The sequence below is a fragment of the Passer domesticus genome, chromosome 6 (assembly GCF_036417665.1).
Source record: "Passer domesticus isolate bPasDom1 chromosome 6, bPasDom1.hap1, whole genome shotgun sequence".
NCBI lineage: Eukaryota > Metazoa > Chordata > Aves > Passeriformes > Passeridae > Passer > Passer domesticus.
Window position 1 is genome coordinate 43,350,015 of NC_087479.1, and position 13,654 is coordinate 43,363,668.

The window sequence follows — 13,654 nt, forward strand, 5'->3', positions numbered from 1 at the left end:
CTGCAGCATCTCATATCTAGAGTACCCTCCCACCCCCATCCTTTTTTCTCTAACAAGAGGGGAAATACTGACAAGCAGAGAGATCACCTCGATCCCACACAGAGGAGAAACTGCAAGATAAATATGAAATCACATCCTAAAATGACTCTTCCTAGAGCTGGTTTTGCTCACAACAGATAAAAGAGAAAGCCCACTTGAAGAGATAAAAGTGAGGCAGGGAGGGTAAGAAGGAGAGCAGACCAAGAAGGCAGCACTGTTATAATCTAGACCACAGCAAGGCAGGCAGAGCTCTCGGAAAATCCCGCAGCCAGGGCCCCTGACTTCACCCTGATTGTCACTGCTCCAGGAGGGATCCTGCTCAGCCAGGCCATGGCTCCCTGATCATGCTTTGAGTGGGAGCAACCTGGCTCCCTTTGGAAGGATTCACACACATCTAGAGAGTCCATGAGAGCAGGGCCTGAAATGAGGTGTCCCTGCTCCCAGCCAGGACTAGGTCCTCTGCTCGACAGCAGGGCTGAGCTGCTGGGAGATTCCATCCATGATAACAAACCTGGGCAGTTGCTATGGAGTCTCCATGAAAGCTGCTCTAGAAAGTGCCAGATGAAGCAGAAATAATTAGCAGACCTGCATGAACAGAGGTTCCCAGCCAATGAGGAGACAAATACAATAATAAAGACCAGCTGGACCCAAAAGAGTACTGCAGACACACAGCTGAGCTCTGCAAATCACACAAGTGTGAATTCTGTTCCTTGTGCAGGCACAACACAGCACTTGGCCAGAGAAAAGCTGGTGCTGCCTGTATCCAGCAGTAACCATCACTGCAATAGCCTACACAATTATTTCCTTGCCTTGCTGTGAAACAGGTAGACAGAGAAACCTGGCATCAAGGAAGGATGCATCACACTCCCTGTATTTTTCTCTTCGGCTAAGCAGCCACATGGCCTTTTCAGCTGTTAGCTAGGCTTTACAAAGCAGCCTTTCAAAGCAGTGAGCAAACATCATGAGAGATGCTGGAGTCATCTCTCCAGGCTGGAGTTCCAGGAAAACATGCAGTGGGGACCTAAAAAAAAAAGCTTTATGGTGCCACAAGAGAGGGAGGAGAGCAGGTTTCCCCCCAGCACTGCAGCCACAGCTGAGGAGCCTACAGCAAGAGGGACTTGACCACAGGAAGGTTCACCAGCACCACTACTGACTGCTCTAAAGGCAGAAGATAAAATCAGTTTTGGTTTGGACCCAGGCTCGCCTCATTGCTGACACCACTTACTTTTCAGCTATTTATTATCATCTTGCAGCCTGGACTTTGCTTGACACCTCAGCAATGTGTGCTCTCGCACGCTGCAGCTTCTGCAGTTCGCGCACAAACAAAAAGCTGGCTCTAATTCTGAGTCAGGACTTGCCGCCTCCACTGGCTCTCCACTGCAGCAGCCTGGAAATTATGTAACAGCTTGCCTCTTGTTTTGACACCTCAAAGGTCTCACTGGATTAGATGAGGAAACACAGGCCACTTGCCATTCCTCACCTACCCACTCTGCCAGTGCAGGGAGTGGACATCATGCATCAGCTCTGGGCATTCGACTTTCTGCATTTGCAGCCTATGGGCTCTGGGAGAGGATACAGTCCCTGGGAAGGGAACAGGTCTCTCTGCCTTGGGAGGAGACAGTTTGGAGTTAATAGACATAAATGCATTTCCATTTTGCCCCCCATGAGTTTCAAGATTAACAAGCCCATACAGAGTGAAAAGACACAATTCATCCCTTCCAGAGGTTTTGTTTCAGGCTGTTGCAGAGTCAGGCAGATATTAGATCAATTTATCAACACTTGCTGATTTTATATTTCAATTTTTTTCCCCATCAACAAGTGGGCCAGACAGTAGGAAAATGAAGGGAGCTTATTTGAAAAATCACACAGCTGCACCAGAGAAGTCCCAATTGCCAGTACACCCTGTTCCTCCAAATCCCAGCCTCTTACCTTTCATGGTCATAGGATTTCCACCTATTGCAGTTCAGCTGACCACCAGCAAACTAATCCAGCAGTGAGAGCAAATGCTGCCCTGCTGGGTTACTGAGCAGAGAGGTAGGTACAAATGCCCCTTATCAGGAAATTCTCAAATCAGTTCATGGGCAAAGTCAGTCCTGAAAACCTGGAGCATGAAGCACTGCTTTAAGGCAGATCTGCAGTAAATGTTGCAAGTCCCAACTATCTGGCATTTTCCCTCAGGCTTCAATCCAAGGAGAGGGGTTGTATATACAGTAGGATTGCTAAAGCGGCAGATTTATAAACACAACTTTCCTTCAGAATGAAACATCTGAGTTTGCACTGCAGCCCTTACGGGAATTATACTTCTCTTTCACAGACAAAACAGGCTCATTAACTCTGGTATGATGATGGTTTGGTAGCAGAAAAAGACTGTATAAACTCCAACCATTTCCTAAACATTCCTTTAGCAATTTCAGGAGCTAAAAACTGTTAATTTGCATGAGTGCTGATGAAAAGGACTTGTTAGTAATTAAGTCAAGTTGATCACAAAGTTAGCTTTGTCTCACTATAAAAGCTCTGTTCCATTTTAGTCTTGAATATTCAATGATTATAAAAAATATGCATGTGTGAGTATAAAATTTACATAATGTAAAATCCCCAACTCTTAAAACAAATGTGATTTTAAAGTTCCTCTTAGTGGCTCCAGCTATAAATGCCACAATATAAGAAATGGAGAACATTCAAGTCAGTTTATCACATCTAAATATTACATGATGCAGTTACTCGCTCTAATTGCTGCTAGGATATTTAAAACTGCCTGGCTACACAGAGAGCATATTCTTCAGGGTCCATTTCAATGCAAGAGGACAGAAAACTTGGTTCTTGGAATAGCTTTCAGTGGGCTTTAACAGATGTCAGAGGAAGTCACTGCCAAAAGATGCACTTCCACTCTGCTCCGCATCCTGGTGTCCCACTCCCAGCACCTCCCCCATGTCAGAGGTGATGACCACAACACGTCAAAGGAAGTAGTTGGAAACTTTGCGTTTTTTCTTTCAAGGTTATTTTTCAGCTAAATCAGCAGCTTGATTCAACTCTGCTCATCTTGGTGGCAGCAGTACTGCCATAATTCAGCTGGCATCAGCAGTGAAACAGAACCCACAGACAAATGAAATAATGCTGTCAGCCCCTCTTTGGCACATGAACAGTCTATCCCCACTCCATGGCCCTAGGATTTTTGAGGAAAGACATTCAGGAGGGAGTGGTAACTTTTATCATGGCCATATGCTGTAAGTCTAGAATCAGAAATAAGTCTGCATCTCAGCTTACAGAGGGAAAAATCTCACTTCCGACAATAGCCTTTATCTCACAGTTTGTCTCACAACTTGCCTGCACCAAGAGTTTTACCTCAGGCTAAGTCTGACAGATGCCAAGTTGCTCCTTTTGACACTGAACAAAAATACCCCAGAAATTAAATGTGAGTGCTGGTGGCTGCCACCCCACTCAGGGTCTAGGAAACATCCTGCCTTGCACTGCCAGCAGCTGCCTCTGCAGTAAACAACTCGTGCAGAGAGGGGGTGAGGAAGTGAAACACAACTACCCCTGGGGCAGGAGTTTTCTTCTCACTTGATAGCACAGCAGGGGGATTTTTTAAAGTCATGTAATCTAATAAATCACGTAATCTGATAGGAAACAACACTAGTGTTCTTTTTCCTCTTTTAAGCTGTTAGCACGCACACGGCAGCATCAGCCGCTTCAGAAAGTACAGAAATTTTCTCTCTCTTACTCAAAGGGAAGAAAACCCTTTTGTTTCCAGCAGGCCCCTCTTATTTTCTTTTTTTAAATAATCAAAAACTTAAAACATTGAAAGCCATCAGTGCCTTCTAAAAACCATCCAGCAGGCTTTCATGTGGTTACATGTGAACCTCTGTCTATCTGGCCAGTGTCAATAAAACACAGCGACATGTATTCACATTTGTTATTATTCAAGACTTACTTTATCTTGCACATTTTCCTTTTTCAGAAACTGCATTTATATTTGTGGGACTAAAAGGCAAACAGCACCCAGGTTGATTTCCTGCTGATAGAAACTTCCTTCTCTTTGCCCCCTCCTGCCTCCAGGCAGTCGTCAGTACCTCTCCTCTTTCCCTTTGCTGGCCCCTGTTGCAGAAAACCTTTTGCATTTTCTACACTCAAGAAAAGGCATCCCATCTTCTTTGAAAATTTCAAGTGAATTCCTTGTTGATCTTGGCAGACTACTAGCAGCCTTTCTCCACTGCAAGGGAAGATTATCCTTAATTCTGCACTCGCATCAATAAAGATAATTACTCCCAGGGCTGTATGGCCCACATTTTAAAAGTCCAGTACCTCCATCATCTTCCTCAGTAAAACAAAAACAAAACTTGTAGGCTATACACATGTAAAAAGAATCCTCCTATATTATAGGCTAAAAAGCTGAAGGGAGCAAACCTCAAAATAAAGCAAGCAAGTCATGCAATACCTGAAAGTAATCTGTGATGAAGGATCCAAGTTCACTCTTCAGCAGCCGTCTGTAGACAGAAGGAATGGAGCCATGAAGTAGCAGCCACTGCTGGTCATTTCTTACAGCTATATCTGCACTTTACTACCAGTCATATCAAAGATAATGTATGGGAATGGGTCCTTTTGGCCACAGTTAGATTTCTCTTACATATGTATTTTACAAAGGCTATTCTCAAATTATAAAGGAATTATATAGTTTCTCTGAAGTCTTCAATATTATAAACCATACACCTAGAACAAGCAGAAAAAGAAATTACTCCCCTGAATGAACAGAAAGCTGGGGAGAAAATCTGGAGTTATTTAGATTGAAATCTATAATTTTTTTCTGCTTTTTTGTTTAAACAATGATGCCTTTCATGTCACTGAAGATAGCGTATCTCCCTAATACTGTACTTCCTTTTCTTTTGGATGTAGAAGGTGAGGATAAAAAGAGAAGAAATTAAGCAGAAGCCGCACCCACATTTTAACTATCACATTTCAAACAATACAAAACAAGGAATATTTTCCAGGGAAGAAATTCTAGAAATTTAAAAAGAGATATTTTAAATACATACAGGCAAAAGCTACTCTAAAGAAGTATTTCTGGTGAAAATTTTTGGCTTTTAAATCAGTCTGATAAAAGTTTTAAATTCTAATACATATTTCTATTTTAAAAATATATAAAAATCAAGATTGTTTTACATCAGAGTCAGCATTGAAAAAACAATATAGGAAGTTCAGTGCATTTGCACTTTAAGCTTTCCATGACTGAGAATAAATTCTGTAGCAGTAAATTCTGCCTAAAATTTAAAGGTTGCCCAACACTTTCCAATGCCTAACACTGCAAATTTGTTTTCTGTTCTAAGATTTTTGCTTTTTACCAATGTGAAGTATAGTCAAGAGCACTTGAAAACAGCATTTCAATCATCAACCATCCAGTTTTAGGCTGGGTTTTTACCACCAAATGATAACACTTTACCTCATCTCTGCTCAAAATCAAATTTGACAGCCTTCTTCTCTAACCATTTTACAATCCTTCTACATTTATTTGCTTGCCAACATGTCTTTACTCTTTCTCTCTCTGTTTGTATTCATCCACCCAAATCAAAGCCCTAAGAGATCAATAAATCAGGTAAGGGGACCAATTTGTCAGAATTTTCCATTGGCTTCAGTCAAATCCAGCAGGCTCTCCACCAGCTGACTGACAAGCCCAGCAGGATTTGACTTCATGCAGGTAAGATCAGCAACCAGAGGCTTGCACCTTAGAAAAGAAGGAAGGGGTCTAGTCCTAAGGATGTCCAGGTCACCTCCCACTTCTAGAAATTTCATTTACCAAAGGCATTTCTTACATTTCCTCTTGCTGTGACAACTGACTTACAGAGCAGGTAAAAGTAAAAAATTAGCCAGTGAGATGGTATCAAATCACAGCAAGATAAAATCTAGGTGGCAGCAATCCAGAACAAAATGTTACCACCTGCTCATCTCCTGGTCCAGTCGTTACCATCCTCCTTTAAAACTGTTCCATCTTTCCCCTGTGCCAAATGATGAAGCATTGTGAAGAACCTGAGAGCCTCTTACTGCATTTGCAAACTACAACCCAGGAGCTGAGTGGAGAACTACAAATAAGGACGAGGAAAATATACCAGCTCAACTTCATGGCACACAAGAGTTGTCTGTCTCAGAGGTCTGGCTTTTCTCCAGTGTCAAGCTAGAGATTCACCTTGTGCACAGAGCTCCCCCAGTGCTGGGAGCTCCATCGAGAACCACAGGTGTGAGGCTGCAGGTGTTCATACAAACACATGCAGGGGCCTGTCCTTTGCTCCTTAGATGGGCATTAATGAGCTACTTGGATGTGAAATGGTCTATTTAAAGAGTGACATTTGGAGATGTAACCAATGCTCAGGGCACCTGCAGGAACATTAATCATGTAATTCAAGGTGAGTGCTGCCTTGCAGTGCATGTCTGTGGAAAAGGGCATTTCCCCTCCCACCATCAGCACTGCTTTCAAAGCATTTCACAAAGAATTTCCTGTTCTTTGCCTGGTTTTCGCCACTCTGCATTCACTTCAGCAACCAGCGTGAAGAGAGCATGGTCCAGCTTCTGGGGCCAGCCCAGACTCCCCAGCAGCTCTGCCCAGTGTACTGCCCTCCCTGGAAGGGTGGGAAGGACACCTGCTTGCACTGCAGGGGAAAAGCAGGGTGCGGCCACTGCGGGCAACAGGCGAGTCACAAAGCCCAAAGCCATTCCCCAAGTCTTCTAGCAAGCTGGGGCTTTAGGTATTTCCCAAGCCTTATGACATCTGTTTTTATTTTCATGTCCACAAATACTCATCCCATGGAGAATTAAGACTGTTCCAAGTACTTAAACCTAACTTGAAGACTTCTGACCTGAACACACTAAAATATCATTAAAGTGCAAGATGCTGCCCTTGCTCAACTCTCAAAAGGAATTACATTAAAATTTTGGGTTTGGGACTAGACCAAATTGGACAGAGTCTCCTGCCTGATAGCTGCATTTATTTTGAAAGTGGGGAAAGGGGTAGTTTAGACTGCTGTTTAAGCACATACTTAGCTCAAATTGCCATTTGAATCTTTTGGAGCCTAAAAACATGCAATAGGAATGAGGGGAGGACATATAAAAGAAGAAGTAGAGACACATGTGACAGCACTTTTGATGAACTAATATGGATGCAGTGGTAAAAAGAGAAGGAGGAACCTACATCCATTAGCTCTGACAATACTCCTCTCAGCAGCACTTGGAACCAAGGCAAGAATAAATAGTTCTTTATCTACTCCACAGTCCTATCTATTCCTAATCAAACTTTCCAACTAATCAGAATGAAACCACAGATAATCATGAAACCTGCTTTTAAAAGAAAACGATACTTTGAACCATCACTAACATCAGTGACAAAAAATGTTAGCTAGGCTTTTAGTCTTTTTTTATCTTTACTGTTCATATTTTCAGGTTTTGCTCTGCAATTATCATGCGAAGATTAAGCTTTTAAACGAAATGCTGTGGTTTGCTTTAAACACTCCACAGTTCTGAGAAGTCTGGTTTCAGAAAAGAGATGCCAATATTATTATTTATAAAACATATCCAAAAGAGGCATAGCTCCTAGGAAGGAACAAAAGCCTTATAATCCAAGCCAATATACAATCTGTCCTTATCAAAGCTGCACAAGTTGGAGAAAAATTATCAAAAAACCCTGTGCCATACATGTCACTCGATAGCAAGAAAGAAGTAATTTAGCCAGAAACCCCAAAGCTGTGCCTAAATTGGCTTTCATCCCTTCTCTTCCCACCAATATCTTTTAGCTGTGGTTCTGAAGGCAACAGATCCCAGGAAACACTGAACAAGCAGCAACAAAAATCCATTTTCATGCATTTCAGTGACCTACCTGATATTTTCATTGAGGGTGTAAAGTTCATTGTTCTGCAAGCCTCCCCCTTTGAACACATTTATCACTGCTGTTTGTACACTGCCAAAAAAAGAAATGAGACAGGACAACATCCATGAATAACAGTGTGATTTACCACAGAGCACAACGTGAGCAAGGCACCAAAAGCAGAGATTACAACCAGGTGAAGATAACTGCCCTTAAAGAGTTCCACTTTTTCCTCACCTTGAAATTGTTACTCTTAATTACCTACATCTCCGCTGGGAGACAGAGCAGAACCAACCTCGAGTTCTGCCTGGGGTAAGCAAGGGAAAGTTGTCACAGGGGTCCTGCTTGTGACAGATGTCTCTTGAACACAACTGTTTGGGGTTCTTTGCTGCGTGCTGCAGGCTAGTTGCTATGAGGAGACATAAGTTTTTTGATAATATCTGCCAAACACATCACACTGCATTATCCAGTGATCCTACCCTGTATCACTCACTCTGAAGCATCTGGTAAGACCCTGGCCGTGCCGGAAGATGTTCTGCAGCCAGCATCACCTCAGTCAGATCTGAGTTTGAGCCCTGTTAATGCTTGTAAGATGCTGTTGGAGTATCTTCTAATTCTCTCACTAGCACAGAGGAAGTCATAAAGTGACAGCAGACAAGAAGGTTTAGCAGGTCTAAAGCTTGCCATGGCTAACAAGGGCAGATGGCATTCCCTAAGCAGACATTCCCTTCTGTGGGCCAGTTATAGCATCTGCATGCTTCACAGATCTCAGCTCACTATCATGGCACAAAACTGCAATGTTTTTGCCAGGCTACTTTAGTGTGACATTGGTAAACTGAGCTAGGTCAGCAAGCAAGAACAGCCTGCAGAGCACAGAGCTGGTGGCACGTGGCAGAAGGGAAGGTGGGAACACCCACTTCTAGTAGCAGCAGACCATAACAGCAGATCAAGACACAGGACATCTCACCCTTCACCTTTCACACTGTTTTTCCAGTTGCCATTGCTGCATGACACACACAGCAGACAGGATTTAGCTATCAATAGGAAATGCTGGTTGAAGCCACAAGCTTAGCAGTTACCGGAGGAACCTGACTGTGATAAAAGCTTCATAATATGCAAATATATTCCTTTGTGAATTAATACACTGGCATTTATTACAGTACCAGGAATGTGTTTTCCTAAATGATACTAAAAAGACGCAACTGTTAACAAGAAGCAATTCTGCTTTTCAAGAGAGTATGGCTGAAAAACATTGGCCAAAACCAAACAAGTACTAGTAGGTCTAAATTTTTCAACTCCACAGATGCTTTCAATGCCAGCAAAGCCTGGAGATGCCAAAAATTCATGCACGCTTATAAATAGATGAGCTTAGTCTTCAATGGTGTGAAACACAAGCGTAAGATACACATGACCCTCACGGAGGAGCTGCTGCAGGGCAAGAGCTCAGCCAGGTGGGTCCTGCTCACCTGTTCCAGGCAGAGTTGGAGCTGAGCTGCATGGCCTGCCGGGCTGCCTGGAACCGAGGCAGATCACTGAGGACAGGGGAGCTCATGAAGCGAGGTCGAGGCCTTCTGAACGAGCCCATCTTGTGGAACTGGAGCACAAAGGACAGAGCTATGGTGAACCCTCCTTTCATAGGGTCAGGTGGAGCGGAGCAGGACCATCAGAAAGGCTCTTCTCTCAAAGGTTCAAGCTTCGATCTTAGCAAAGCCCATGTGAATTCAAGCCCAAGGACTCAGTCAAACCAGAGTCAGCCCTGGACTAGCGATTCCCCGCTGTGTCGGGTTGTGACATGAGCTGCATCATGAAGGAACTGAAGCAATCCTGCAATGCAAAAAGAAAATAAAAGAGTAAGGAAGAGAAGGGAGAGATGAAAATATCCTGTGCCATTAACAGCAGCTTTGGGAAGACTCTGGAATTCCAGAGCTCTTCAACTGCCCCATTTCCCATCTTGCCCCTTAAACAATGACCCAACAGAGCCAGTCAGGAATGCAAGCATGGCCTCTCTTTTGAGTTCAATTAGCAGAGATGCAAAAACAGAGATGCCTCAACTCTTCTGCCAGAGGCACTTACAAACACATTTAAATACAGTTAGCCACACAGCTTGTATATAAAATAGTAGTAACTGGAGAAAGAGAAAACTATTCCACTAGAGAGGTACAAAAGATGAACAGTGGAAAAAAAGATTTATAGACTGGTGCAGTGCTTTTTTTTTGAGAAATGTTGTGCAAGGGAATAAACCCACGTGCTATCAGTTCACTACAAAAAGAATATAATAAGGAGCTTCTTCAAAAGAGTTCTAACATCCAGATATTTTGAGCATGAGCAGGGCTTTTATGTTTTTGGTTTTTCTACAGCACAAGAAGTAATTGCTAGGCCAATTGCGAAATGCCCGTATTTTCCACTCTGATCACCATCTCCATGTAGATGACTATGTAGCCCCAAGTAAACCACAGAAATAGAAGAAGCAAGCTTGAATAAAAGCCACAAAAAAACTTTGGCAAAGCTTCTGTACTTTGAAATCCTCCCACTTTAGATGAATACAAGCAATAGATGTAGTTGGCAGTTTGAGAATGAGATGTGGGACACAAGAGAGCAGAGGGGAAAAGAAACAAACAAAAGAGTTGCGTAACTGAACTGTACATGAAAGATGTAAAGCAAAATCTCTTTTCTACTACATCTTCAGCACGAGGTGAAAAGAGAGATGGTCAGACAAAAACAATGCTATGTGTCTGCACTAATATGACTGGTGTTCAGCCCTGGGAAAATCTTTCCACTGCCCAAACAATAATTTACTCTTACATGTGAGAAAACAGCTTTCTTCCCACCTGGCCAGCCCCATTTTACGCTAAGCTCACACTTTGTTACCCCAGTTCTGCACAGCCTTGGCTGATTCTGATCAATCACCACAAAGCCTTTGCAAGGCCCTTGCTATGCCATGGACACCACATGCCCTGCCAATGAGGAAGCTAATGGAGAAAACATTCCACGTTTTAGGCACTGATACACACAGTAATATCATTCTTGGTGCTATTCAAGAAATAAATACCATTGTAATAGCCTCACAAGCTAAATACAGTTTGCAGAGATCTTTGTGGAACTGGAACATAGCTACAAGTGCAACTTTTTCCTGCCTTCAGACAACTCCTGACTGTCTTCAGAGATGACAAAGCCCAGACAGTCTTTTGTGACATAAGCTTAGCCTTAACTGTTGTTGCTTGAAAGGGCAGCAATCTGTTGATTCTTTGCCTGCTCTGTTACAATTAAAATAAAAACAAAGTCATAACTTTTAGACATAAAGACTAAATGTAAACTAGTACAACCACATCAGCAAGATCTTCCATGTGCATTTTGCAGCACCAGTTCATTTGACATTGTCCACACATTTTCAATCTGCCAGCAATATCTCCATTGACAACTGTAACCACATCAGAAATCACCAGAGGAAAAAGCAACAGTACCTTGGAGAGCCGAGGCAGGTTCTTTTCATAGTAGACCAAAGCATGGCCGCAAGGCAGAGCCCAAGTACAGAGGCTGCTTCTGTTGCAAAACAAGAGCTCGTGCCAATGTTTGTCTACAAGTTCCAAAGCTGACAGCATGAGGAGCTGAATGAGTGACAGCTCACTTCTCCCAGCAGCACTGTAAAACTTCTCACTTAACTATCTTTACACATTGAAACACAAAATTATTTGGGTTGGAAGAGACCTTACAGACCCTCTGGTTCCAGCCTCCCTGCCACAGGCAGAGACACCTCTCACTTTCAGAGGTATAAAATGCAATATAAGCATTATTTCTAGCAGGCACTTAACAGGGCTAGAAAGCAGTGGTTAAGATGTGCTAACCCACAAGCCTCCTCTTACCATTACCCCAGGTGCCACAAAGGCATGCAATCACCTTTCTCCCCAACAATGAAATCATTTTATAGGATGCATTCATATTCATTTGAATTATATTAAGTTGCAAGGGGAAAGCTTAAACTCAGAAATGTAAAACAATATAACAACCCCTGTGCCTCAACATATATAAATTTAGGTATGGGTAGGAAATTCTTTGGCATGTTCTGTGCAAACAGTAAAACAGCATGATCAGGAAGGTCTCTTCTGCACTTGGGCTAGGGATTTACAAGACTGATTCCACACAGCAGAACCATGTCATTACACTGGGCCCCATGATGAATTTCCTGAGCATTTCTTACCTAGGGAATGTGCTTAAGCTCATTGAAACATACATGCTTGTTTTCCTTCATCTCAGTTAAAAGTCACGAGGAGATAAAAACAAGCTCTTGCCTGGGAAGAGCAGATAAGACACCCCTCTTCCTTTCCCAACCCAGCCTGCAATGTATGTTACTGTCAAGTCAAGCTTACTTTAGAATCTGATTAGGAATTTAAAGCAACATCTTCAGCTTTAGGACTTGATTCTTAGTCTTATTTCTTCAGGACTCAAAGACACAAATCTCTCCTATCTTATCTAAACCCAGTAGCTATTAAATGGCAGGCACACCAAACTCTTACTCTGAAGGCAGGCTAACCCTAAATGGTATCCAAGCATAACTGACCCTTATGTTACCAGAACTGGAAATGCCAGTCTGTGAGAAGGACCATTCTCTCTCCATGCCCACAGCCCATTTAAACTGTTTTCAGAGCTCCATAAAGCTCAAAGTAACAGAGTGTTTACTAAAAAACTGACTTTTGTAACTATTCTGCAGGTCCTGTGCACCTACCTGAAGGTACAACAAAGCACCTGAACCCAATCAAACGCTTCCATCACAGCAGATTTTCCTTTCACAGCAACTAGCTTCCACTGAAAGTTTTCCCCAAGCAAGGAAGCCTTGCAAATAAGGCTTTATTTTCACAGAGAGGTTGCAGCAGCAGTTTCTTGGCAATATCTGTGGTGTGCATTCTGCAGTGTGCAATTTTTTGGCTTTTTACTGGGAGAAACTACCCCTGTGGCAAGAAAGGCATTAACATAGTTATAGGTTAGTAAGAAGCCCTCATGGTATTCAGGCTATTTGAGCTATTGGGAATGAACAGCATTTAGCAGAATGCTGAGCAAGGAACAATTTTCATCTTGCTGTGAAAAGTCACTGAATTATGCAGAAATGTTCAGAAACACACTGTTCTTCTAGAGGCTTTCACTATAAACTCATTCACATCTGCAGTTTCTTCTTGCTAGGATTAAAGTGGTTTAGAAGGCTACAAAATAAAACTTAACTTCTAATAATCACAATCCTATTAGCAATCACAGAACTTGAAAAAGCTTTACAGAGAAGCAATTACTTTTCCCCTTTTACACAGAATGATGGGAGACACCAGGATGCAGCATGTTCCAGGCACCAAGCAACATTCTCTCCATCAATTTTAAAAGACATTAAGACTGAAGTGCAGTGACTGCATAAGACATACAAACACACCAGATAATTTTTCACTGCCACATGGTTCAGCTGCTGGGATAATGCTTTACATGGCATCATGGGGATTTCAAACTGTTTGCCAGCTGATATATCCTAAAACATTCCACACTCTCCTTATCTTGCTTAGTGACCCTGCACAACATTTTTGGCAAGACTAAGAGAGAGGTATTGCTCTACCTTCTCTTCCAGATGTCCTACCCCCAAGTCCTTTTGTTTTCCTTATCCTTGATTATCATCTCAAAGTCCAGCTACCAAAACCCTCTAGACCTCTAACAAGGCAGATATGTCATCTGTGTAAAACTCAGTTCTTCAAGGGAGCTAACTCTGCAAAGATAAAAGTCAATGTCCCCAAGTGAGGCAGC

General features: G+C 42.6%; 1 protein-coding gene across 8 annotated transcripts in view; it reads right to left on the reverse strand.

Annotated features, from left to right (window-relative positions):
- Positions 1 to 13,654, reverse strand: part of PRR5L (proline rich 5 like) — a 55,405-nt gene that overhangs the window by 19,076 nt on the left and 22,675 nt on the right. For all 8 annotated transcript variants that reach the window (XM_064425012.1, XM_064425011.1, XM_064425010.1 and 5 more), the window contains 3 exons: positions 9,349 to 9,706; positions 7,895 to 7,975; positions 4,475 to 4,523 (listed from right to left, as the gene is read on the reverse strand). In XM_064425012.1, coding sequence (XP_064281082.1) covers positions 4,475 to 4,523; positions 7,895 to 7,975; positions 9,349 to 9,518 — 300 coding nt within the window. In that variant the 5' untranslated portion in view covers positions 9,519 to 9,706. The remainder of the gene's footprint in view (positions 1 to 4,474; positions 4,524 to 7,894; positions 7,976 to 9,348; positions 9,707 to 13,654) is intronic.